This window comes from Fulmarus glacialis, unplaced genomic scaffold (assembly GCF_000690835.1).
Source record: "Fulmarus glacialis isolate BGI_N327 unplaced genomic scaffold, ASM69083v1 scaffold10640, whole genome shotgun sequence".
Classification (NCBI taxonomy): Eukaryota; Metazoa; Chordata; class Aves; order Procellariiformes; family Procellariidae; genus Fulmarus; species Fulmarus glacialis.
Window position 1 is genome coordinate 29,491 of NW_009188351.1, and position 23,408 is coordinate 52,898.

Below are 23,408 nucleotides of genomic sequence, written 5' to 3' on the forward strand. Positions count from 1 at the left end.
GAGGCAGACCATCAATTGATAAAAATTCGACTAGATGTAGATGGTAATGGAAACGGTGTATACCTGTTTAACTGGCAATTAAAAGGGATTGGCTTCTTTATATCACCTCATTATTTGCTGTTAGGTTTACAAATATTTCCCACAGGAAGAGAGAACTACCAAGAAATCAGGAAAGCTGTTTAAAATAAAGAACAACTATTGGCACAAAAAGAAAAATATACAAAGTATTTGATGTATACAGTGGGGTAGTGGAGAAGGTGTCCTGCCAAGGCAGTGAGGTTCTTGAACATCTTTACAGTAAGATTACTAGAGCATCCTCACTAGACCCCCTCTAATCTTAAAATAAACCTATTGGTCTCTGAAGAGGACTTTGTGATACAATTATCTTTGATAGCTGAGAAATAGACCTGATTATCTGGGAAGATGAGTTGCCGGCCCCCTTTCCCTTTGAATTATGTATTTGCCTATGTTGGTTATTGTTTTCATTACAGGATTTGAGGAAAATGACTTTTGTGTTTTGCAAGGAGACTTGTGTGCACTGAAAGGATGGTTGGGAACCACTGTGTCTCTGTGTTTGGAGTCACTGAAGCTGTGCTGTTTTTCACCACCTGAGAGTCAGACCAGTGAGTTTAATGACTTTGATTTTTAGGGAAATTTGTCAGGTTTATGTCTGGGAATGAGATACAAATTGGCATGTTTGAAGTGCGCAAGGCTGTGTTGAAGGCTGTTGAAAGCAAACAACTCATTGCAAGGGTGCTGATGTGTACATCTGATTAGCTTGTTAAAAGTTTGGGTGTACTCTGTTCCTAGTAAATTTGCATGATTGACATTTATTAGCCAGATCACTCAAAGCCTCATATTTTTTCATGCTGATCCTGGAAGACTTCAAATGGTCATCGTGACAAATAAAAGAACATTTTTTTGAGGCTTTTCTTAAGTACTAAAACAAAACAGGCTCTCCCTATAGGCCATCTATATTTATTTTCCTGGGTAAAGCTTCTAGCTTTGCAGAAATATAACAAGCTAGAGGGAACAACATCATCATTATTACTTGGCTGAAGATGGTGACATTGACGTGAGGTCTTCTGACAGGGGATTAAAGTGGAGAATATTGGTGGCAATCCATTAGGAACAAGAAGACCCATTTGAAGAAAGGAATTAGGTTGTAAACCACAAAAAATGGCTTTGTTTCTGGTTTTTTTTGGTTGTTAGACTGTTCTCATCCCTGCTGTAATTTGTAAATACAGGGTTTCACATGCAGGTTGAGAGGAATGCCAGAGGCCTCAGCTGGGATGCTGCTCCTCATATCATCTAGTCACCTCTCTGAAAAGACAACCGGTTGTTGCATAGGATCTGAAATCTGATCCAATATATTTCGATCCATCCTGTTTTCATCAAATTTGACCAGCATTGCCACCGATTGGTGTTTGCTGGCCTGCTTAAGGTGGGTCAGTGGCCTCTGTGCTGTCGCTTGTACGCAGATGCTCATGTTCCTACAACTCCTGGGGAAAAAAAAATTGCATCTGCTAACTGACAGTCTCTGCCAACAGTAAGTGAGTCTAAATAACCTTTTAACTGCAAACGTCTGTGGCACGTAGGAGCAGAAAATGTAGGCAATCACTGTATCTGTTGTTGTAGTGATGATCGAGAGGGGACAAAGTGAAGACAAGAGGAGGTGGGAAATAAAATAAGGCTTCAAACATTTTCTTTAAAAATATTTTTTGCCCTTGTTTTTTAAGGTTTAGTCTTCTGTCTTTTAACAACCAGTGAACTTGTAGGATTCCATGTATTTCACAGCCTTAATTTTTATTTTATTTTTAATTTTTTTTTTCATACTAAAGCATTTTGGTGTGAGAGGTGGCATGGATTATTATCCTGCTATGCTAATACGCAGCAGCAAACTTGGCTTCCAAGTGCATACATGTATTTCTGTGGGAAATGTGGAAAAACAGTGAGAAGGAGCACACAGTACCGCCTGTCTAATGATGTAGGTCCTGAAGACTAGGACTGACAACTGAGTAGTAGTGTGTTCAAACTAAAACTCTAGGATATATTTTACTTGCCTTTTTTGGGTTTGGTGGTGGGGTTGGTGTTGGTTTTTTTTTTGGTTTGTTTGGGGTTTTTTTGAATAATAGGTTTTATATCCTGAAGATTTTCTTTGAAGCCACCACAGAGAGTTGAAGCTTTTGTTTTCAGTGTAAAACCTGAGATTTTCATAGATTTGCTTGATGGTAGGAACTGGAATTTTTAAGTAAATGTCAAATAACAGGAAGTTTATGTTTTAAGCCATGAGAGTTTGGCAACATTGAGGGCTGTGTGTACTGATAATCTTATGCCTTAGTCCATTTCCAGTGGTTTCCAGGAATCTGATGTTGGTTAGCTTTGACTCATTATTTGCTGCTGTGTATTAGCATAGCTTTATACGTATGGATGAGGTATATATCACATAGTGGAGATAATGACTGACATCTCTGCTTCCGGTTCATGGGCTCGTACCTGCGAGCCATTCATGCGAGTGGAGAATCACTATGAGATGAGAAGGATCCTGACGTGTAGGTACCACCAACATTATCCAGTTTTCAGTTACAGGAGCCGTTTGGGCTCAAATGATTTTGCATCTATGCTTAGCAGCTTTATTTGAAGAAAAAACCCTTGGGTTTCACTCTGGCAGGGTTCAATCCTGCCAGCTGCTGCTGCCGACTCTTGGTTAAGAGTGTGCTCTTTGGCCTTAAAGCCTGCTCATCTTCTCTTCTGAGAGAGGACATGCTGATACTTACTGGGAGCATAAGGATCTCAAAATTCCTGTTTCAGTATGTGATACCTTTGAGATCATCAAAACATTTCCTGATATGCAATACAGAAAGGGCTTACTCTCCTGTGGTGGGCTCTTAGGGTTTTGTCAGATGTGTCTCTGTTTAATTTCAGGTGATGGTCAGCTGTCAGATGTTCATTGAGGAGTGTGTTCTAATGTCTTTGCTCATTTTTTCTCTTCTATGCTTTTTTGACAGCTCTTCTTCTGGGTATAGTTTTTAAACTCTTGCATTAAATTAAGTGTATTCCTTCCCACAGACTTTTCTTGGAATCTGCGTGGTATGTGTTGTACGAACGTACGTATGCACCTTCTTCCATGCCTTTCTCTTCGAGTTCTGGCAGTAGCTGCTCAAGCTCGATAGTACCCTCAGCTTCTAAAGTGAAAATCCTGTTAATAAAGAAAGCAATTTAAGAAAAAACCCAGCATTTCCATCCCACAGTGTATACTGATCAGCTGGTGCTTACAAATTCTGTACAAACAGATTATATTTCTATTAAAGTGGTTCTACAAATGGCTTGGTGGGCATCTGTATTTTCTGTTGCATTGTGGTGTGCGATACTCAAGTTGCTTTAAGGAATTAGACGCTGAAATTTTGCCACAAGCTCCTGTAGACCGCTTCTAAGATCCCAACACCCCAATGAAATTTTGCTCGCTTGCAAATAAAGAAGGTGGGTTTTGCCTAGCAACAAGCTTTGCGGTTTCTACCTGAGGATCAAAAACACAAGTGCATTTGTTCAGCCTTTTGCGTCACTTCGTTACTGAAGGTTTTGACAAGTCAAATCATTGCTGACATTTCTGTTGATGTGCGAGAAAGAATAATCCAGTATGTTTTTCCATAGCAGTGCTGCCACTGCAGGAATGACAATAGCAAAAAGTGCATTCATCATTGAATAACCAGATATCCTGGAAACACGTGAGAAACGGAGACGTATTTTTTCAATCAAAATGTCTCACTCTTAATGGCTATTTTCTGACTGATTCCTTTTTGCTATTTATACTCTCCCTGAAGTATTTTATAGAAACCGAGTCCCTTTGAAAACCCACCCAAACAACCAGATGTGTATTTTACGTATTGTAGTATGTAAATGATTAGTCATCACTTGTAAATTGCCTAATGGAGGAGGAGGAGGAACATTGAGGGAAGGTGAAGAGCTTGATTGTGACTGCTGTACGACTCAGGTTTTTCCCCCCCTTCCCCTGCCCCCAGAAGATAATTATGAAGGGTTTTTTGAAAAAATCATCCTAAGAAACATTGTCATTGCAGGTTTGAAAAATGGTAGCTGCACACTGTAAGCTTATTTTCCATTTGCTTATGTTTTCTTGGGGAAATTTATGGGGTTTTTTTGTTGTTTTAATTTGAGATTCTATGGTCTTCTCATACATTGCCAATGAAAAATGATGTTGGCATCAGAGATTTTAAGTGTAACAATATGGGTAACTCAGTTTGTGGAGATATATGTCTTTGGTAAAGCATGATAAGATTATGTTGAGCATCTGTGGCACAAGACCAGAAATGCTGTTTATTGGAGTCTTGGCAGATCTCTTTACTTGCTGGATATGATACTCTTTGGTTGGTTGGTTTGTTGTCTGATTTTTGTTTTGCTCTGTTTGTTTGTCTTATGAACAGTTAATTCACAACACATGGTAACACTGAAGAATCCTGAAATAATTTTTTATGTCCTGATTTCGGTACAGATACGTATTTTTCAGTTAGTTTTGGAGGGTTTTGATTGCAATGGTCTATCCCCTGGCTGGCTGTTTTCCGGGTGAAACTGTAATGCACTGTATTTCCTTGGGTTTTTTGGTTTTTTTTGGTTTTTGTTGATTATTCCCCTCCCCCTCTCTCTTTCAGAAGTGTGAGGGAAAGGGTTAATGGAAGATGGTTACGAGGAAAGGTTTTTCAGTCAGTGGTTTATTCACTCTTTTCTCTCTGAGTATTGGCTCTGTGAAATACATTTGTATGTGCTTGAATGCTTAGGCATAATTTTCCATATTGTTTCTCCACTCCCATCGTGATCCTATAAGTATGTTTGTCAATGAGATAAAATTTCTGAATTTGTACTGTGAGAAATACCAAAAAGCGCGTGGGAAGAGTTACTTTGTACTACTCCGTACAGACGTACTTTTTGTTACTCTGTACAAATTATTAAGTGGTTTGAGGAAAAGAAATATTTTTATGTATATAAAATTGCAGGCTGGCAGCAGTAATTTATAGAACTGCCTGCTGGTCTCCTCTGTGTGCCTGAGCTCCCGGAGAGAGCAGGACTTGATTTTTGTGAAAGGCTAAATTCCATTCCTGGCACATAAAATTCAGCTCTTTTAATGTGGTGAGTTCCAGTGCGCTGCCACGTACTGTACAGCAGTTGCATCCATGCGCAATTTAAAATGTGCCTCAGAAACAAGGGGTCTAATATTAGAGTGAGATGATTTTCAGCTTTTTTTTTTTTTCCCCTCGAGTAGAATGATACCTTTCCTCCTATTTGCTGTTGTTTTGTATTTGCAACAACTGCTTCAACCGTGATTCACGTGCAAGCCTTAAGAAGCCTTGCTTGTTATATCAAGACAGTTCGGCACACGGCCATGGCTTGTAAATCAGTCCGACTCATCCCAAAATGCTCCTTTTCTGTCAGATCAGCTATTCAGCTGGCAAACACAATCCTGATGAACAGCATAAATTGCATTGCTGAGGCAACTCTTTCTTCAAGTTTATTTTCCGAACTGTAAAGAGATCTCCTTTTTCTTCCTCATACAGTGCCTCAAAAGAAAGTTTTTCTGGTGGCCGTTGTTCAGGGAATAGGATTTCTTCCTTCTCCTCCTCCCAACTTTTATTCGACTTATTTAAATTAACATCTCGATTCACTACCCTGGCAAAGGAGGTCACTTTCTAAAAGCACCCACCTAGCTTCTTTTTCAATAGTGTTTGACTATCAAAATTTTAATTGGAGCAGAAGCCGTAGTTAAAAAGCAGGCAAGTCCTTTCTCCTCATACCCTCATTGATTTCTGTTGAAGCAAACAGATGAGCTTATATATAAATATGTATATATGGGTTTTTTTTAATGAAAAGTGCTGGAATTCACTAAAAAAGGTTAAAATTGAAGTGAGTAATCTTCAGTGCATAATGCAATTGTTAATTTTAGCTCCTTGCGTAGGAGCTGTTATGACTTGAACAGCCGGCTCTAGCCTTCATTAGAGAAGAAGCAAGCAGTTTTGAGACAGGTGGAGCTGGATCAAGCTGCGAAAGTGATTTGCTTGAAGCTGGTCATTAGTGTTAGAAATCTGGTCCTATCTATTGCATCCTTAACTTGTACCATGATCATTACTGTTGTTATTATTTACTTTTCATCTTTTTCCAGGTTGACTATGATCCATCAAAGTCTCTGAAGGACCAGCATGGAAATTGGCACTCTGAACTGTTAATGGGGACATGGGACTCACGTTGTCATTGATCATTTGTGTGGACTTAACCAGCAAAGAGCAACAGAAGACGCTAGAAAGACAGTGGGAATTATAGCAGTTTTTCAGGTAAATGGCTTCTTTGGTGCAGCTGATAAACTATGAGTGTAATTGGTTTTGTGAAGACTGTGTAAGCATGTAGATGAGCTGCGGGGGTAATATGCCCATGAAGAACTTGTGCATGTGTGTGCATTTCTTGATGTAACTCCTTAACAAATTAAGGGTTGCTTAGCAGATCAGTTTCAGGTCTCACCATTCATCGTCTTTTGAATTTTTAGCGAAATGCTTCAAGTTTCAGTTGTAACTGCAGAATAGTCAATACTATGGGACTTCCTGGGGAGGGCAGTGGGAGGAAGGAGAACAACCCAAACCTTGAATTGCCTTACTGTGAGCTAATTTGTGAGCTTCATATTCCAGTCGGTTTATTTATGAACGGTGTAGCTTTATTTCTTGTGAAATCCACAGTCCTTCTCAAATGGGAAGATTTTGTAGGACAGGTTTTATTATTGTATTTGCTTACAGTGTCAAAACAAAAGCAAAAATTGGAAGGAGTAAGTTTTTAAAACTCAGGAGGTCTTACTTTTTACTTAAAACATAGCTTAAAAAAAAGAAGGTAAGTGGTATCAGATCTATTTAATGTTAATTACAAACTGTAAAAAGAAACATGGCAAAGTGTGGTTTTGCTTAATAGCCACTGTTTCATTGTTGAGAAGTAGCAAGGTATTGCAAAAGATGCTTTCTGAAATAACTCCCTTTCTCAACTGCAGTTGTTTTTCCTGAAGATACTTCTGAATCCAAATGGATGGGGAAAGAAAAGTTAAATTATTCATGAGTCTCATCTGACAATTGATCAGTGGGGGAGGCTTCAAGAGGGAGCTGGGGGGCGAGAGAGAGAAAGAGAGAGAAAATAATAATAGGCTTTAACTTTGAAAAGCCTTTAAAGCTTCTGTACAACAACCCATTGTGAGCTGAGAGTAAATGCAGTTCAGTTAAGATATCTTCATTAGAAATACCTGCCAAGGGCTTCCTGTAGGATTTTCATAGTGCTGGAGAGTGACATGGGGTTTGGGAAGAGGCTTAGGATTTTAATAATGGAGCTGTCAGTTTGATGCCTGAAAACGTGGACCCTGAGAGCTTTATTGCCAAATTTAGATTTCATATTTATATTGAATTATTACCTCTTCAAATTTTTCCCTTTTTTTTTTTAAACTGGTAGTGAGCACCATGAGCTTCTGCAATGTACAAAAAACATGGTTGAGTGCTAAAACCAGTGTTGCTGCTCACACTTGGGGTTTTTTTCTGTTTTGTTTGTTTTGCTCTTCTTTTTTTATTAAAAAAAAAAAAAAGAAAATTAAAAAAAGTGTGTGTGGGGGGAGAACCTAGAGGAGGGGAGCGCTGAGGTGCCAGAGACCTGGAAGTCTGAATGGGTCTTTCCTGCCTGGTGCCACTGAGCTCTGTAGTGGAGAGTCCCTCACCGTCCGTGCCGCACCTCTGCACTCCCGGGGCTGGGCTGGGAGAGACAGGGCTGGGGAGCCGCAGCACCTCACCTTAAATCTGTTTTCCACCAAGACTGATTAGATCAGAGCTCTGCTTGTTTAACCTGACACAATTCTGCTGTTATCCAATACTGTCAATTCAGTACATCTCTTCAGCTGGGACATACATAGCTTTCCACTCCTGAGCTGCATATTTTGGTTTGTTTATCAAAAGAAATGAAATGGCTTACTTGGGAATTTAAAAAAAAAAAAAAAAAAAAATTCACCCCCAGTGTTTTTTTGTGTGTGTGTTTGTGTCGTGATATCTTGACCTTTCAGGTCACCAAATCTTGTTATTTTAATTTCTGTCTGGAAGAATGTCTGAGCAAGGTAAATTGAACCAGGAGACAGCAGAGGAAGCTGCGAAAGAGCAGGAGACTGCCATCTCTGAAGTGAACCCGGACAACTGTATCCTTAATAAATCTGAAAGCTCGGAAGTAGAGGAGAAGGAGGAGAAGCTGAGCGATGCCAAGACAGAGCTGCAGGTAAGACAGGAATAGTGAATGGGTGTGTTAAATATCAATGTGTTACCATTGCCTTTCCATTTCTATGATCTCTTTCATTGCCTACGCTTCCCCTATTTTTTTCTCTCATAGTTTTGAGAGTCTTTCTCTTTCTGTCTTTCTTTCTTTTTTTTTTTTAATTTTGAGTCCTCTTATCTCCCTATAAAATAAATGCTGTTATTTGTTATACCTTTCAAGCTCTTTAGGCTGCTGTCCGTGTTATTAATTTTTCTGAGAAGTTAATTCCTAGACGTCTGTGTTAAAGCTTGGTGAAATATTTGACTGTTTTCCCTCTTTGGGGATTTAGAAAACTACCTTGATCTCATGAATTTACAGGTAATACTAATGAATAATTACTTAATGTGTGGTTTGGTTTGTAGGTGTTACTGCCAACAAAAAGTTGTTATGCAAAGCCTAAGAAGGTAATTTGATAAGAAGACTTTATCGGATGAGGGGGTTTTAATCCTTTTTGCTCAATGGAATATAAAAATAAAGGGGGAGACTACAATTTAAGAGGAATTTGGAGGGGGGAGCATTTACTTAAGTATGCCTTTTTGTACATTTTTATTATATGCAAAATTACAGAACACTGAAGTATGTTTTTGTTGTTTATACCTGTTCTTAAAATGAGTAAAGTGAACAGAGATGATTCTTGGTTTTTCCTGCTTTCCGGACTGGGTTTGGGGAAGTTGTTTTTGCAGTCAGCAACTGATTAAAATATCATTTAGGAATGATTTAGTCTCTTTATTTATTGGTAATGCTCTTGTCATGCACATTTTCCACTGAAGTGGTAACTGCTTCTCTTTTTTGCTATACCCAGAAACGAGGTGCAAATCAGAACCAGCAGAAAAAGAGATCCAAGGTAAGGGTCCATCTCTGTTTGGAATTGCATGCCGTGGTAGGAGAAAGAATTTCAATCAAATGTCTGTCTGCAATTGAAATGATGGCCTTTCATCACTTGTGTGGTGGTTGGGGTTTTTTTGTTTGTGGTGGTTTTTTTTTCTCTCCCTTACCCCGTAACCTTGTTGCACAAAGGCAGAGGGCTTCCTCTACATAAAATGCGTCAGGCTCCCCTTTATGTATCCATCATACTTTTATGCTGCTGAGCTTGCTGTGTGCTTGTGTTAGCATGTGCGCTTGTGTGCGCCCCTGGAGAAGGAAAAAGTTCGTTCCTTTTGCTTTAGTAATTAATGTTTTTGTTTGAATTTTATTTTAATGGACTAATCTTGACATAAAGAAGCAGAGGCTGACTAGCTCCCTAAGCAGGGGAAAAAAAGGAGCTTCTAGGAACAAAAAAAAACCAACCCCAAAACCTTCTTTTAATTTTCCAAGTGCAGATCCATAAAATTTGCACATTTTATTGTCTGTGTACCTTGGATATAATGCCTCTAGAAGAAGGGGTGAACAAATAAAACCACCCAAAACCAAATGACAGAAGGAACCATTGAGTTTAACTTTATGTTAAATTACCTTCAGTATTGAATTGTCTATTCTTTGCTGTTACGATTTTTGGTGGAAGCAAGTGAACTGTAGCAGAAATGATTAAAAGCAAAAAGAAACCTACCACCTCCCCTCTGTGGCAGATGGCTCGTTGCTTAGAATCCTTTTCTATCCTCATCGAAGGCAGATACAATTTTGCTGGCTGGGTGGGTAGTAGTTATTTGGGATATTTAGGGACAGCTGATGTGTGCAGCTTATGTGACTTGGGGTCAGTAGTAGTGTTCTCCGTTTTGTTTTCTCTCTCTCTTACTCAGTCAGGAGCTAAAGGAAAACTTGTCCGGAGTCTTGCTGTGTGTGAAGAGTCATCCCCTCGCCCGGGAGCGGAAAATATTCATGATAATCAGGTACACTTGCAATCATTGCTGTTATCTGCATGGTTGACCTCCATGTTCAGTTGCATGATTATGTTACTTAATTGGGCATTTAACAGTGTCTTTCTTGGGGGAAAAATTACATCCAACAATGAACACGTTTTTATGAAGTTATCTGGTTTAGCGTGAACTTTATTTTGATATATTAGTTTTATACTATATCACAGGGTGTTGTTTGCTTTTTTTTCCAGACCCCCTGAAAATTTCAGCAAATGGAAAAGAATTCAAAAGAATTCAGATTTTAAAATTAAAAAAAATAGTAACAATCAGAAAGAATATTAATATGTTCTTTTCTCTAAGGCTATCTCTTTCGAGGCTGCACCAGATACAGTTATGAATATACTCTGGTTTCTGGTTCCTTTGAGATTCCAGTTCATATCAGTGTCCCCCTTCACATAAAATTCACAGGTCCTTCGCTCTCTAAAATACCTTGGTAGAGCCAAGGATGCCTCCTACTGAATGGCATTTGTTTTCTAAACTCTTGGTGTAGATTTTCCAGTATCGAAAAGCGTGTATTTGAGTTTATCTGTACTGGTAGTGTTGTATTCCCAGCACCTGGTAGAGCTCTGTCCCCTGCACCCCTCACCTCAAACAATAACACTGGTGGCAGTCTTTGCAGAGTAACTTCAAAAAATACTCCAAAAAGCAGAAGTAAAAACCTCAGATACTCTTCTTCGTTTGCCTGGTGAGAGCAAGGCTTAAAAAAAAACAAAATCAAAACATCATGAGCATTGCCTGTAATTTATGAGATGTTTATGCGTAAATGAGATCAGCCATCGAGAGAGCTTGAGCAAGTGACTTCTTGTGAGCTTAGCACAAAAACAAAAAATCACATTTAAGTGTACTTTCTCACCGTTTCCTCTATTGACTTGAAACAAAACAAATCCAGCTCTCCTCTTAGCTCTTAAGTATGGAGAGTTTTTTCTATTTTTTTTTTTTTTTAGATTTTTTTTAAAACGCCAAAACCCAGGTTGTTTAGCAGGGGGACGACTACATGTTCTACTGCTCTACAATGATGCTTATGCAGTAGGTGGGCAGGTTATTTTATTAGTTGTTCTGTTGTAGGTATACGCTTTCTGCTTAACTTGCGTTACTCAAGATGTGTGGCTTTTGTTCTGCTTTCATTTGTATTTTCTATTGTTTAATGGAGAATGAAAAGGAGAATAATATAAAGAGATTGTACCGAGCATCGCATGGTAGTTTATAATGTACTGCACAGGACCTGTATTAAACGTCAGAGAGACTGGCAGGTTTTGAGGTAAAATCTCTGTCCAGATTGCACCCCGACGCCAGGCAGAGGAGGGGTTCCTGTTACGCACAGCCTCTGGTCTTACCTGACTTTGACCAGCCGCGGCAAAGATTTCTTTGACCATATCAAAACATTTATGGGAGATAAAATGCCTCCCTGGACCCCAGCATCCATTTCCTAAAGACACAATTGGCTTGGTGTAATTAATTAGATAGGAATTGCACTTTTGCTGTCACTGACCTTTTACTAATGCATGCGGCTCAGCTTTGCCATGGAAAGCTGGACCTGCAGGCTCCTCCTTGGGCTGGCTGACGGATACAGGAAGTTTTGTGCCAACTGAGTTGCTTTGCTTTCACTTTAGAGGAGAAAAAGGTTATTTTCGGTTTGGAATTTTTTTTTTTTAATTATTATTTTATCTTAATGGTTTACAAAGCACAGGGAATTAATTACCAGAGAATGTATGGTACATTGCCAGAACTACTGAGTATGGATTGTACTGCAGACTTGATGTTTGTATTTATATTTGAATACTTGCCTTCCTTTTCCTGTATAGGGAAAAAACTTGTTTACCTGTATTACTTGATCTTGAACGCTTACCTGATGGTTCACTATGTCCTTACTTAAAAGGAATGTTGCCTTTAATGTTATACTATTGACCAAGAAGTGTATTATTGCAATTTGAACATTTATTTTGTTGTTCACTATACTTAACTTGTATCAATGTATTTATTAACACTGTATTTTATTATTGAGAAAAATCAATAAAAATCTAAGAAAATACACAGTAGCTTGCTTTCACGACTCTACAGCCCTTTTGTGTGTTTCTTCTAGTGCAAGTATATAAGTATTATGTTATATGTAAGATGGTATCTACTGTATGTTCATGCGTCTGCTTATGTGTAAAGTCTGTCATTTTTCTTTCCATAAGTGCATTTTAACAACCACTGTGAGGGTTAGGATTGATATCCTGGGAACAGCATGGCCAGTTACATTTTTCTCCTGTTTTGAAAAGCCAGCGACAGAGTCGCTCTGCTCCGGGCAGTGCAGGGAATCAGAGTTATCCTTCAGGGTCTTCTGGCAATGGTTGATCCAAAGTTTGTTGTTTGAATGAGAAATCAAATTGCCATTTGAAGTGAAGGAAAGCAGGCATAACGTTAGTCCTCTGAGTGCAACTGAGCAGGTTAGCAAACATTTTTCTATGTATCCTTACCTCAAATGACCAGGAGTTCCCACTAAACTGTACGTTCTTGGCTAATACTGTCAGCCAAAACTAACAGAAGTAGAGATTAAGGATGGTAGTTCAGGTTAAATTTTGGCTCTAGGGCTTTGTTTCTCTTTTACAGTGCTTTTCATCTCAAGTCTCTTGTGCCACATTCGAACTTCACAAAAAGTCGGTAATGATTAAGCTGAGAAATTACCCAATTGCTGTCTTACTGTGGCATGTTATGCTGATACCTTGTTCTGTTAGGATCTTGTCTTACATGTGTTGTGGTGGCTGATTTGTAGTTCTTTAAAAAATTCAGAAACCTAAAATTTGTAATAAGTATTGAAAGGATCTTTTGAATTCATAATGGTCTGGTTACTTAAAAAAAAAACACCCCTTACTTTAAAGTTTTGTGTTGATCTTTTGGTATGCTAGTATTCTTAGAAAAATTTTGAAGGAAGGGAATTTACTAGCATTCAAGAAACTCTGATTTCTCCAGTATTGGTGAGTTTGGTTTTCATTAACATGATGCCAAAAAATTATCAGGCATGCAGGGCTCTCTTCTGTTAAAGAAAACTGCGTTACCAGGGAGTTTTGTGACAGCTTAATTCAAATGTGCATTTTTACACTACTTAAGCATATAGTAGTATTTTGGCCATTTTTTCTTCAAAAGAATATGAACACAGAATTATGCTTCCTTCAGTTTTGTCCAACCAGATTGGTATTTCTTGAAACATATACATTATGCCATGGTAACTTCAAAAGAAAACAATTTGTGTTTTGTTAAAACAAAGCCAGTATAAACTAATGTTGTAAGTGGGAAATAACAAGTTCTTCAAAGCAAATTGGAAAACACAAACCAGCTTGAATTCTCAGTTTTAACGAAGTTTTTAAAGCTGAAGCATGCTTTCAAAGGAATTCATGGTCTCTGAAATACTGAATTCTTGAGGATAAAACTTGTGATGCCTTGGAGAAGTTCACTTACCACAACTTGTTTGAAAATCGCAGTGCACATTTCACCCCTCTTGCTAAAGGCATGTTTGCATATAAAGTACCTGATAAGCCCTCTTCTATACAACTGAGTTTATAATTTACTGGCACTCTTCTACTATCAGAGCCTGAAAGCTCAGTCTTGCTGATACTGCGCTTACATGTGCAGAACAGTTCATATGAACCTGCAGGATTTTTTAGTGAGAGGAAAAGCGTTTTGGACATCTATCAATCAATCATCATTTAACATGTGTAGTATTGATTAAATTATTGAATTACTTAAGAAAGCCCACATAAAATGTATTTCACTGGTCTAATAAGTCTTAAGTGAGAATTACTGAAGTGTAGAATAATACAGTGCCTTTAATGTAGGTAGAATAAAAGTTTATAGTATTCAAATATTAGGGAAGAAATACACTTACCACTAGCATTTGGCTTCTAAGATGTCGTCATTCTCCTGGAAAAAAAAAACATTTTTCAAATAGGAAAGAAATGTATCTGGCTTCAGCTTTTCTAGCTACACATAGTTTAATGCAAATCTCTGCAGGTTGGAAGCCATGGGAAGCTTACTGAATCTGGCCCTAAATTTATCTTTCTTTTTTTCTCAACAGGAATCAATCCAACTACAGCTTTCATGTTTTCCTAGCTTGCAAGAAGAAGATAAATCTAGTAAAGATGACTCCGAGAAAGAAAAAGAGAAGGATAAAAATAAAGAAAAAGATAAAAACAGTGAAAAAAACAAGATCAGAATGTTATCAAAAGGTGAACTTTAAAATATTTAAATTGCTATAATTACTGTTATAAAAAGCATTGTATGTTTTTATAAGCATGCATTTCTTTATTTGTGTATAAATACACAGTAGAAGTGTTTTCGTACATTGAGAAAATTCAGAACCTGAAATGTGTATGCATGAGAGTGTTTTTCATACAAACATCAAGCTTTGAAAGTGAAGAAACCTTCCAAACTGAGGTTTGGTATTAGAGGGTTATTAGTTTTCTTTAATGTAAAATCATTCTTCTGAATCCTTAACCGTGTTGGTATAAACACATATATATGTAAATATATGTGTGATTATATAATAAGATAAGCGTAAGACTCTAATACAGGTTTTTTCCCCATTAATGATAATACATTGGCATGTCACTTGTGCAATGTAGGCAGTAGAGAGTAATCCTCTTCACTATTGCTCCTCTCTCATGGAGAATTTCTCTCAAATGCGGTAAGGAAATCCATCCATGACCTTCAACCTGCATTGCAATCTACTATTATCATCTACTAAGACTTCTTCAGGAAAGATCTTGTATCTAAATTTTTTTTTTTTTTTTAATCTTTTTATTAATCCATGATATAAAGTTGCAGCGTAATCTCTCAAAAATAATCATTGCCTACCTGGGTGTGGATCCGCAGCTGGTGTGAATTGTCAGTTGGCTTCAATGGAGCTCTCACAGTTCACGCCAGCTTGAGGATCTGTGTGTACTTTTGAGTCAGGCGATATAGCAACGCTGAAAAATTAATTCTGACTACTGTCACGCATCCCTATTACCTGCCCACTCTCGGGCGTCACTGGATTTCAGTCTGTTAATGCAAATAGAATTCCCACTGGCACGATGCCTCATTTGCTATGTGTACAGCACATATTAAGTGATGCAAAGAGACATTGATGAATAAAACTTATCTTTTCTTTTTTTTTTTTTTTTTAAATTTTTTTTAGTAGTTTAAAGAAAGAACTTCCCAGGGTCTTGAGTGGCATTGAACGTTTCCCATGATTTTCAAATGACCAGCAGTTTCTGTTGGTGTCTAGTTTTGGTGCTGCGTTCTCAGTAAAACAGTACGGAGGAACCATGAACGTCCACCCAATACTTCTGAGCATAGATCTTTCTTGGCTGAACTCCAAATGAACATTTTCTTTCAGAGCATAGCTTTCAGATTGTTGCTGGAAAATGGATTTTGATTTGTAGCATAGCTTAATCGTAACTCTTGAAATGAAATAAATGAGTGGGGGGGGTGTTTGTTTTTATTTTTCAGATTGCAGTCAAGAGTATACAGACTCAACAGGCATAGATTTGCATGAGTTTCTCATTAACACATTAAAGAATAACCCCAGGTAGGTATTTTCTGCATTAGAGCTGGCACTCCTGAAATTATAGCTGGTGGTCTTTGAGTTCCCATAACTGTACACTCTGTTTTATTAGTTCTGGAGATGGTTATGAGGGACAATGTAATGGAGGTAGGCTGTTAACTGACCAAAAGCTATAAAAAGTCATGAATTTCTATTCCTCCGCCCAGTGACCCATTGCTTAATTTCACTTTCAGTGACATCTGGTCTTTATCCTTACCTTCTTGCATATAGCTCTACATGATGTTAGCAGTAATATATTACAACCATTGCCGTTGCAGATTTGTATCTGAATATAAAGTAGCTTTCTTTTGGCAATGCTGTACACAATTAAAATCCTGTGCACAGTGCCAAATTCTTGGTATTCCTATAGTTTTCATTTGGAGCAACAAGCTCATCTCACCGTTAAATTTACCTCTAAATGTTTAAGAAAGGATTTGTAACATTTTTATACGTAGTGATTTTCAATGTTCATTTCAATTGAATCTGTTAAATAAGTACGATGTAATTCTGCAGTTATAGGAGAACTAGGAGTAATTGGGTACCTAGCAGCTTGCATAACCTCTTGTATAGATGATGGAAGGTCCTTGAATTGTTTTATCTGCACAAAATGAGGAAGTTCAAAAGAACTAAGGAGTGGTAGACTCTGTCAAGCTTAGAAAAAAATGTATGCGTGGAAATATGCTGGGGAATTTTTTGAATGTTTTTGGCAGGAGAGGAGGGGGAAAGGAACATGTGAGACATTCCAGTTGAAAACAGAGCATTCTGACTGTGGCATTGCCTCCTGGGAGCCATAGTTCAAAGGCGTTGTCCTCCATTGTGCTCTCTAACTAGATTAAATGTGCCCAGTCTTCTTGCCTGCAAGTCAATGCCTCATGGAAGATATGTCTCGGACAAGATGTTGAAAATTTCTGTGGGTAGCAGCTCTTCTCATGAAAGAGCTAGGTTAGCTGGAAATCTCATTTTCCATCAAAAAAAGGGTGAAAAAGGACCAAAGCTATCCATACCAGTCAGAGCCTTTCTATGCAAGCCGTTGATGACAGCCTGGCGTGGCTGAAGCACTCTCACACCGTAGCTGAGCTCAAGGAAGAGCTAAATCTGTCACGTATGTCAGCAAAGGTGCATCAAAGCAGGCTGCAGTCTTCTGCAGATGCACCAGGGCAAAGCACGTTTCATTTTTAACCAAGATGGCTGACAACGCTTGCAAAATTGCCTTACAAACATTGATATATTCATTTTTTAATCTAAAATGTCTATTGGTAGTTAATGCTACAAATCCTTGCATTTCTTTTTGACAGGGACAGAATGATACTCTTGAAAATGGAACAGGAAATTATTGATTTTATTAGTGACAACAAGTAAGTCGAGTTCCACACTTGGTTATTAAGTCACGTATGTATGTAGCAATGTGAGCTGTGTGAGGGATACACTCATATGGACCACAGTGCTCCTGAGCACTGTTACTGGCACACTGCAAGATCAGGCTTTTATTTCCTGACACATGGTAGTACTGCTTAAAATACCGTAGATATAAATGAAAACCTTTTGCTTTTCGTTGTGTCGTAATTGCACTGACTCCGCTCATTTAGGTCCAAAAATACAATGAAAGCTTTCAGTGCAGAGGATGATCAAATATGCTACCTCGCGGGTCTCCCTGCGTGCTATGTTATTCTAATGCGTTGGAAAATAAGACTGAACTTGGGTGGAGGGATTCTTGCTACCACGTGCTCTTGATAATAAAATGTTTCTGCAGCTTTAAAAAATAGAGAGTCAGAATAGCAGCAGAGGAAAAAATTATGCCGATGGGAAATAAGCATTTTTTCAGTACGAGAGAAAAAAGGAGTATTTGCCAAACTAGATCTTTCTGGCATGCCCCTGCAGCTGACCTTTGGCAGAAAGGCAGAAAGCTGTTGCCAGTACCTCAGCAAATCTGCAGGATTGTTTGCGCAGGGAGCGTGAGCGTGTGTGCGGTGTCAGGGGATGAGTTCTTCCCAATGTACAGAATACTTGGTCAATACCATGAAGCATGAGCTTTGTTTGTCCCAATGTAGCGCATGGAAATGCGCTAAAAATAGTTCCTTTCTTTTTTCTGCCTTCTTGTAGCAAACATTTATATGTAAATACACAAAGGAGAAGTTTTCTGTTAGATTTCTGTCCACTGAATTATCGAATGTATTGCTATTTTCATTTAATTATAGCTCAGAGGGAAATGTAATTATCAGTGTGATTTGTCGTCTTTTTTTCCAGTAATCACTATAAAAAGTTCCCTCAGATGTCGTCGTATCAGAGGATGTTAGTGCACAGAGTGGCAGCTTACTTTGGAATGGATCACAATGTGGATCAGACTGGAAAATCTGTAATTATCAACAAGACCAGCAATACAAGAATGTAAGTAGCAATGCTGTTGTGTTTTTCCTTGTTCCCTTTCACAAGAGCTGGTTTGTACCATGACTGTGTGGTGTGTTTTGGTTTTTTTTTTAATATATTTTTTTATTTTTGTAGCAAGAGTGAGTGCTGTTTATCGCTTTCTAGGGTGGGAGGGGAGAACAGGGCTCACATTGTGAGGTTATTTAAGGATATAAAGAAGTATAAGGAGAAATCAACCCAGTTTGTTTCTTGCAAGAAACTTAACCCAGTATCTTGGAATGTTACTTTCCCTGACTCTTAGTGCCACCACTTTGCTACAGAAATGAGCTCGTTGCTTTACGTGTCACCTGATACCATACGGCTATATTCCTAAATAAGCCAAACATACTTGGAAGATTGCCTCTTCCCTTGTTTTGGCTCTCCCTGCTTCAAGAGTTGTTTTCTGCCTAACCTGATTGTTTAGGATTTGGTTCCCCTCCACCACCTGCCACCATTCATTCCCTTTTCCTCCTCTTCTCCCCTCCTGGTTCCGCTTTATTTTCTCTTCAAATCTCATTGTTTGACTACAGAATTTCTGTGGGATATGAATTCTTTCTGATGGTTCAAATGCATTGCAAAATTCCTGGTAGGTTAAACTTGTGCTGGCATGCTTTATGCTCTCCTCTATAAAGCTAGCAAAAGCTGATACGAAGATACTTGGCTAATTCAGCAAAGATGCACTCATGTGTCCTTGCCTAAGCAACATCACTTGTGCTGCTGAGTGCCACGTGTGTATTAACCATCATGGAACCGTAGCCGCCTTTTCCCTCTTGACCTATAAACTACGTAATGAAGAGGAAGTAATTACAACTAGGTAATGAAGTTCTGGTATCTGGTATTGGAACAAGAAAGCCCCACTTGAAAATTGTGTACTTCCTGTATTCAATTAGTAGGAGAAATAAAAGTATTTATTTCATTTACATATCCAGTAGTTAGGTGATTTACTTAAATGCAGTTGCAGAGAGTATTTTTTTTTTTTTAATGTTATTAGCTTCTCCTGTAAAAGGCTAGAGGGACTAACTAATTTTGCAAGGTCAAAACCTGAGCCAAACACATTAGTATTTGTTATTTCACTGAGCCCTAAAAATCTTCCGTGTGTGAAGTAAATTTAAGATCATGGACAATTTATTTTAGATCCTTTTCATGGGCTATCCCTGAGATACTTGGGCATCTGTAAAACAACACTTAGATATTAATGTTTTTAAAGGTTTGTATAAAGCATGGACTAACAGTCTGATTTTCAGAAGTCAGGAGGATTATGGTAGCTCGATAAAACTAACACTTGGGCTGCTAAGGCTTAGCCTCAGGGTCTGGTAATACGTGCCCCTGTGCAAAGGGCTATGTTTGGGTATGAATAAATAAAAGCTGGGTATGCAGCAAACTGGTGTTCTTTTTGAGCTGTAAATGAGAAAAAAAAATAGTCTCCTCTTAAGCAAAACACAATCAATCATATTTGAATGCTTTCTAGGCACTCCTCTCTCTTTACAGTTCTCCCTTTTCCCTTCACATCTGTGTCACCTCTGTGACAACAACTGCTACAGATCTTTCCTCACAGCATTGTCTTCTCCTGGTTGACTTGATAATGTGAGAATATCTGATAATGCCTTGCTCGGTTGTGTGGCTGTGCATCGCAGAGATGGGTAGCACTGGAAGCGCTGTTGGAAATGCTTGCATGGCGCTTCTGGAGAGGACACTGAAGTTGTCAAAACTTTATCCGAGTGCGCTGGTGAAGCTGTGGCTTCTTGCGTGGTGGGAATGAGCAAGCAAGGCTGTTTACCAGGCATGAATTGGCATCCTTGTGGGCAAGCTCAGCGGGCAGGACGTTGCAGGGGTATAATGGATCGAATGACCCTTTTAGCTGTGGTCTTGCAGGAGGTGAGGCACGGAGCCAGACAAATTAGTTCTGCTACCATTCCTGTGTAGATCTTCCAGAAATAAACACAGGGCTTTGCCCCTCTGTTGACTGTTTTGTAAGCACCACACAAAGTGCAGATATTTTCCCTTCTGCAGTGATTTGATGGGAGGTAACTGGATTATATGAAGCTCATATTGCATCATGGTGCTTCCAGTGTATTATTTACATTATTTTGATACTGCTGTAAAATAAAGCTTTGTAGAAGTAGCTGGAGGAGATGGCATGTTTTTTCTTTTCATAAGTGGAGGAGATGGCATGTTTTTTTAAAACGGCCCTGGCTCTGACAGAAAATAGATTGTTATTATCCAGGTTGAATAAGGGCTGATGAGATTTTTATTATCCGCAGCAAATATTGTGTAAGTCCCACATCTGAAAGTGTCCAATGTGATTTCGTGTGTTCTGCATTTCAGTACTCTCAGAGGAGACAATTTTGTGCCATTCAGAATCAACACCAAATACTGGGAATGTGTTGGCTCTATTAATTACTACTTGGACAGTATCCAGAATACCGGAGAATCTGGAAAGCAGCTGAAACGCTGTCCGACATGGTTATGCTGTGCTTTAAGCCTGAGCCTTGACAGTTTGATGCGAATTTATGGAGAGGCCCCATAGACAGATATTCTGAAGATTTGCATTTTGACAATAAATTATCTCTTTATGGCATATGGTTTCCAAAGTACTTCAGCTGCATACTGTGGAGAGGGAAGAATATTCTTGCATACTCAAGAATTCATAAATTCTGCACTGGCTGTTACTTCTGCGGTGTGTGCCTGTTTGGGAAGAGCATATGACTCTGCACAGTCACCGTGCGAGCTTGAATAAGCACCGTGTGGCTTATTTCTCTGGCCGAGTGAGGGTTCGTGTCACATCGCTGCTCACACTTGCAATCCATGAATTTTTCCCTGACTCTGGGCAATGAGGTGCATTTATTCTGTTCAGCAGAGACCCCTCATTCTCCCTGCCTGCAGGTGCTTGGAGGCACAAGCGTCAGGAGAGTTAATGGCTTTGAGATGAATGGGCTGCTTGGGAAAATCTGGTAACAACGCTACCTTAGAGGTGCCGCGGTATGGAGTAGGGTCTGTCAAACGGGGAACTAGGGTGTAAATGGAGTGGATGGGGCATTTGATTTCTTTCATCAATTGGCCATCTTAGGGCAACATATAACCACTTCTGTGTACCTATGCCTATAAAAAATACCTGCTTTTTGAGGGCTTGGAATTTGAGAAAGTGCTTATTGAAGAGGTTGCAGCTGGAAGGAGGGCCATGGCTTGTCTGATCAACTATGCTGCTTTACGGAGAGGGGAAGACGATGGTAAAACTGCACTAGGACTTGAATCTCTCCGGGATTGCAATCCTGGAGCTTTAGTGAACTCTCAGTGAAGTCTCCCTTAAAAATACAGTCAGATCATAACGACAATTTTGCAGGCTGAAGACTATTTACGATGAGGAGCTTAATCTAAGGTGCCTTTTTTTTTTTTTTTAAATTGTATTGGAATATGAACAAGTCATACTGTTCTTGAAGCTTTTTTATGAAATGAAATTTTAAAACTGAGAGATTACCTCAACTACCCAAACGTTTGTTAACCTTCATAAACTAAGTCTCTGTACTCTAGCTCTCATTACAGAATAGTGGATTTTAAAAACAAATTATCTTTCTGTATGATTTTTTAAATTAAGACTAGGTTAAAAAGGAACAAATTCAAAAAATGGATATAATTTTTCATGGTCTCATATCTTACAAAGTCCTGCCTAACTAAATTGTCCAACTTTTAAAATCTTATTCTCAGCAGTATACAGGAGAAAAGTTGATCAGAAAATGAGGGAGGGATTTTTTATTGTTTTTATAGTCAAAGAGCTCAAATACTACATAAAATGGGAAGTCTGCTTTGTTCAATATGAAACTGCACTCGTGTCATCATTGTAATGTATATTTGTCTGTCATCTGTGTCTGCCTGTCATCCATCTAAAGATACACTGAAATATATGGGCAACTTAAGACAGTGAAATATGATATAAACAGAAGTTTGGAATTGAGGCAAGATGTCAGACAGGGCATCCCAAATTGGAGCCAAAAAAATGGGTATGTGCCACCTTCTATTCCGTATAGTCCTCATAATTCCTATCAAACAACTGGAAGTACTTCAGAGCTTTTTGCAGAACTGTTCATATTATTACACGTATCAGTTCAATCAGATTCATTCACTTATCAGTAGATAGGTGGGGAAATGTAGGGGAAGTGTATTTGGTGTGCTTGGCAAATGAAAAGGGTTTTCATTTTGTTGAGATCATCACCCATGTGACAAGTATGTCTGTACCGCAGCCCACGCCTGCGTTCATGTGCGTTTTTATTTAAGCGTGAGTGGCAGGGCTCATCAGAATTGAGAAGGTGGAGTGCTTATGATATATAATGGTTGTATTTAGACATTTTCATACATTCTGAGGGTGTAACATACCTATTATGAACTTTATACCAATACTCACATCTTCAGTTATGACTAATTTTTTTTCAAGAACATCATGAGTTACGATCCTTGTAATATTTCGTTTTCTTCTTAGTCTGTTAATACGTAAATGTTAATACAGTATTGGCCCGGTTGGAAGGTTTTTTGGTGCCTTTGAGATGCATCAAAAACTTTGGGCAATAGTAAGATGTTATGTGTATTACAGGGGTTCCTTATAATCTCAGGTTGAACTGTATCAGTGGAAGGAGACATACTGTACAGTATGTACGTTGAATAACCTACAAGACCTTTGTAGTTATGACATACAATCTGTGTTATTCTGTCTCCTCTGTGTAAGGGTGGTTTGAATCACAAACAGAGAAGAAAAGTTCTCATTAGGTTTCTATTGTGTATACACCGAGTGATCTTTTTGTAGATAACATCTATGCTAGTAGAGGTATGCTGTGCCAGTTTCACCATTTTAAGATAAGAATCTGAACTTTGGTACAGGATCCTACAGGCATGTCAGTAAAATGGTGTTCACTGAACATTGGCAATTTCAATGAGGATTAGTTTCTAGAAATTTTTGTTACCCTAGGCTGAAGTGTCAAGAAGACTTTCTTGAGATGCCAAATGTTACAGCCTTTGGAGCATGCAGAAAAGTATGTCTTTCCCCTTGAGTGAATAAGATATTCATGGTGGCTCAGCGTAAATGACTTCAATTTCTTTAAGCAGTTGTTTGCCGTTGGGAAAGATGGGACATATTCCACATGCAATTGGTAATGGCTCTTTTCTAGTTAGGTATATGGTAGTAGTTACAACTGTGTACCTGAACACCTATATCTTACTTTTTGTAGGCTCTCAGTCAAAGGAATTCAATGTTTGCCAGAGAGTTTGAAGCACAGTTTTGA

General features: G+C 38.6%; 1 protein-coding gene across 1 annotated transcript in view; it reads left to right on the forward strand.

The window, feature by feature from the left end:
- Window positions 1–6,001: 6,001 nt before the first annotated feature.
- ARPP21 (cAMP-regulated phosphoprotein, 21kDa) overlaps window positions 6,002–23,408 on the forward strand; it is a gene marked incomplete at its 3' end in the record, with an annotated part of 66,297 nt that continues 48,890 nt past the window's right edge. Inside the window, exons 1-10 of the mRNA XM_009578296.1 lie at window positions 6,002–6,071; window positions 6,167–6,335; window positions 8,081–8,286; window positions 8,685–8,726; window positions 9,125–9,166; window positions 10,059–10,148; window positions 14,230–14,380; window positions 15,645–15,723; window positions 17,034–17,093; window positions 17,983–18,123. Coding sequence (XP_009576591.1) covers window positions 8,119–8,286; window positions 8,685–8,726; window positions 9,125–9,166; window positions 10,059–10,148; window positions 14,230–14,380; window positions 15,645–15,723; window positions 17,034–17,093; window positions 17,983–18,123 — 773 coding nt within the window. The remainder of the gene's footprint in view (window positions 6,072–6,166; window positions 6,336–8,080; window positions 8,287–8,684; window positions 8,727–9,124; window positions 9,167–10,058; window positions 10,149–14,229; window positions 14,381–15,644; window positions 15,724–17,033; window positions 17,094–17,982; window positions 18,124–23,408) is intronic.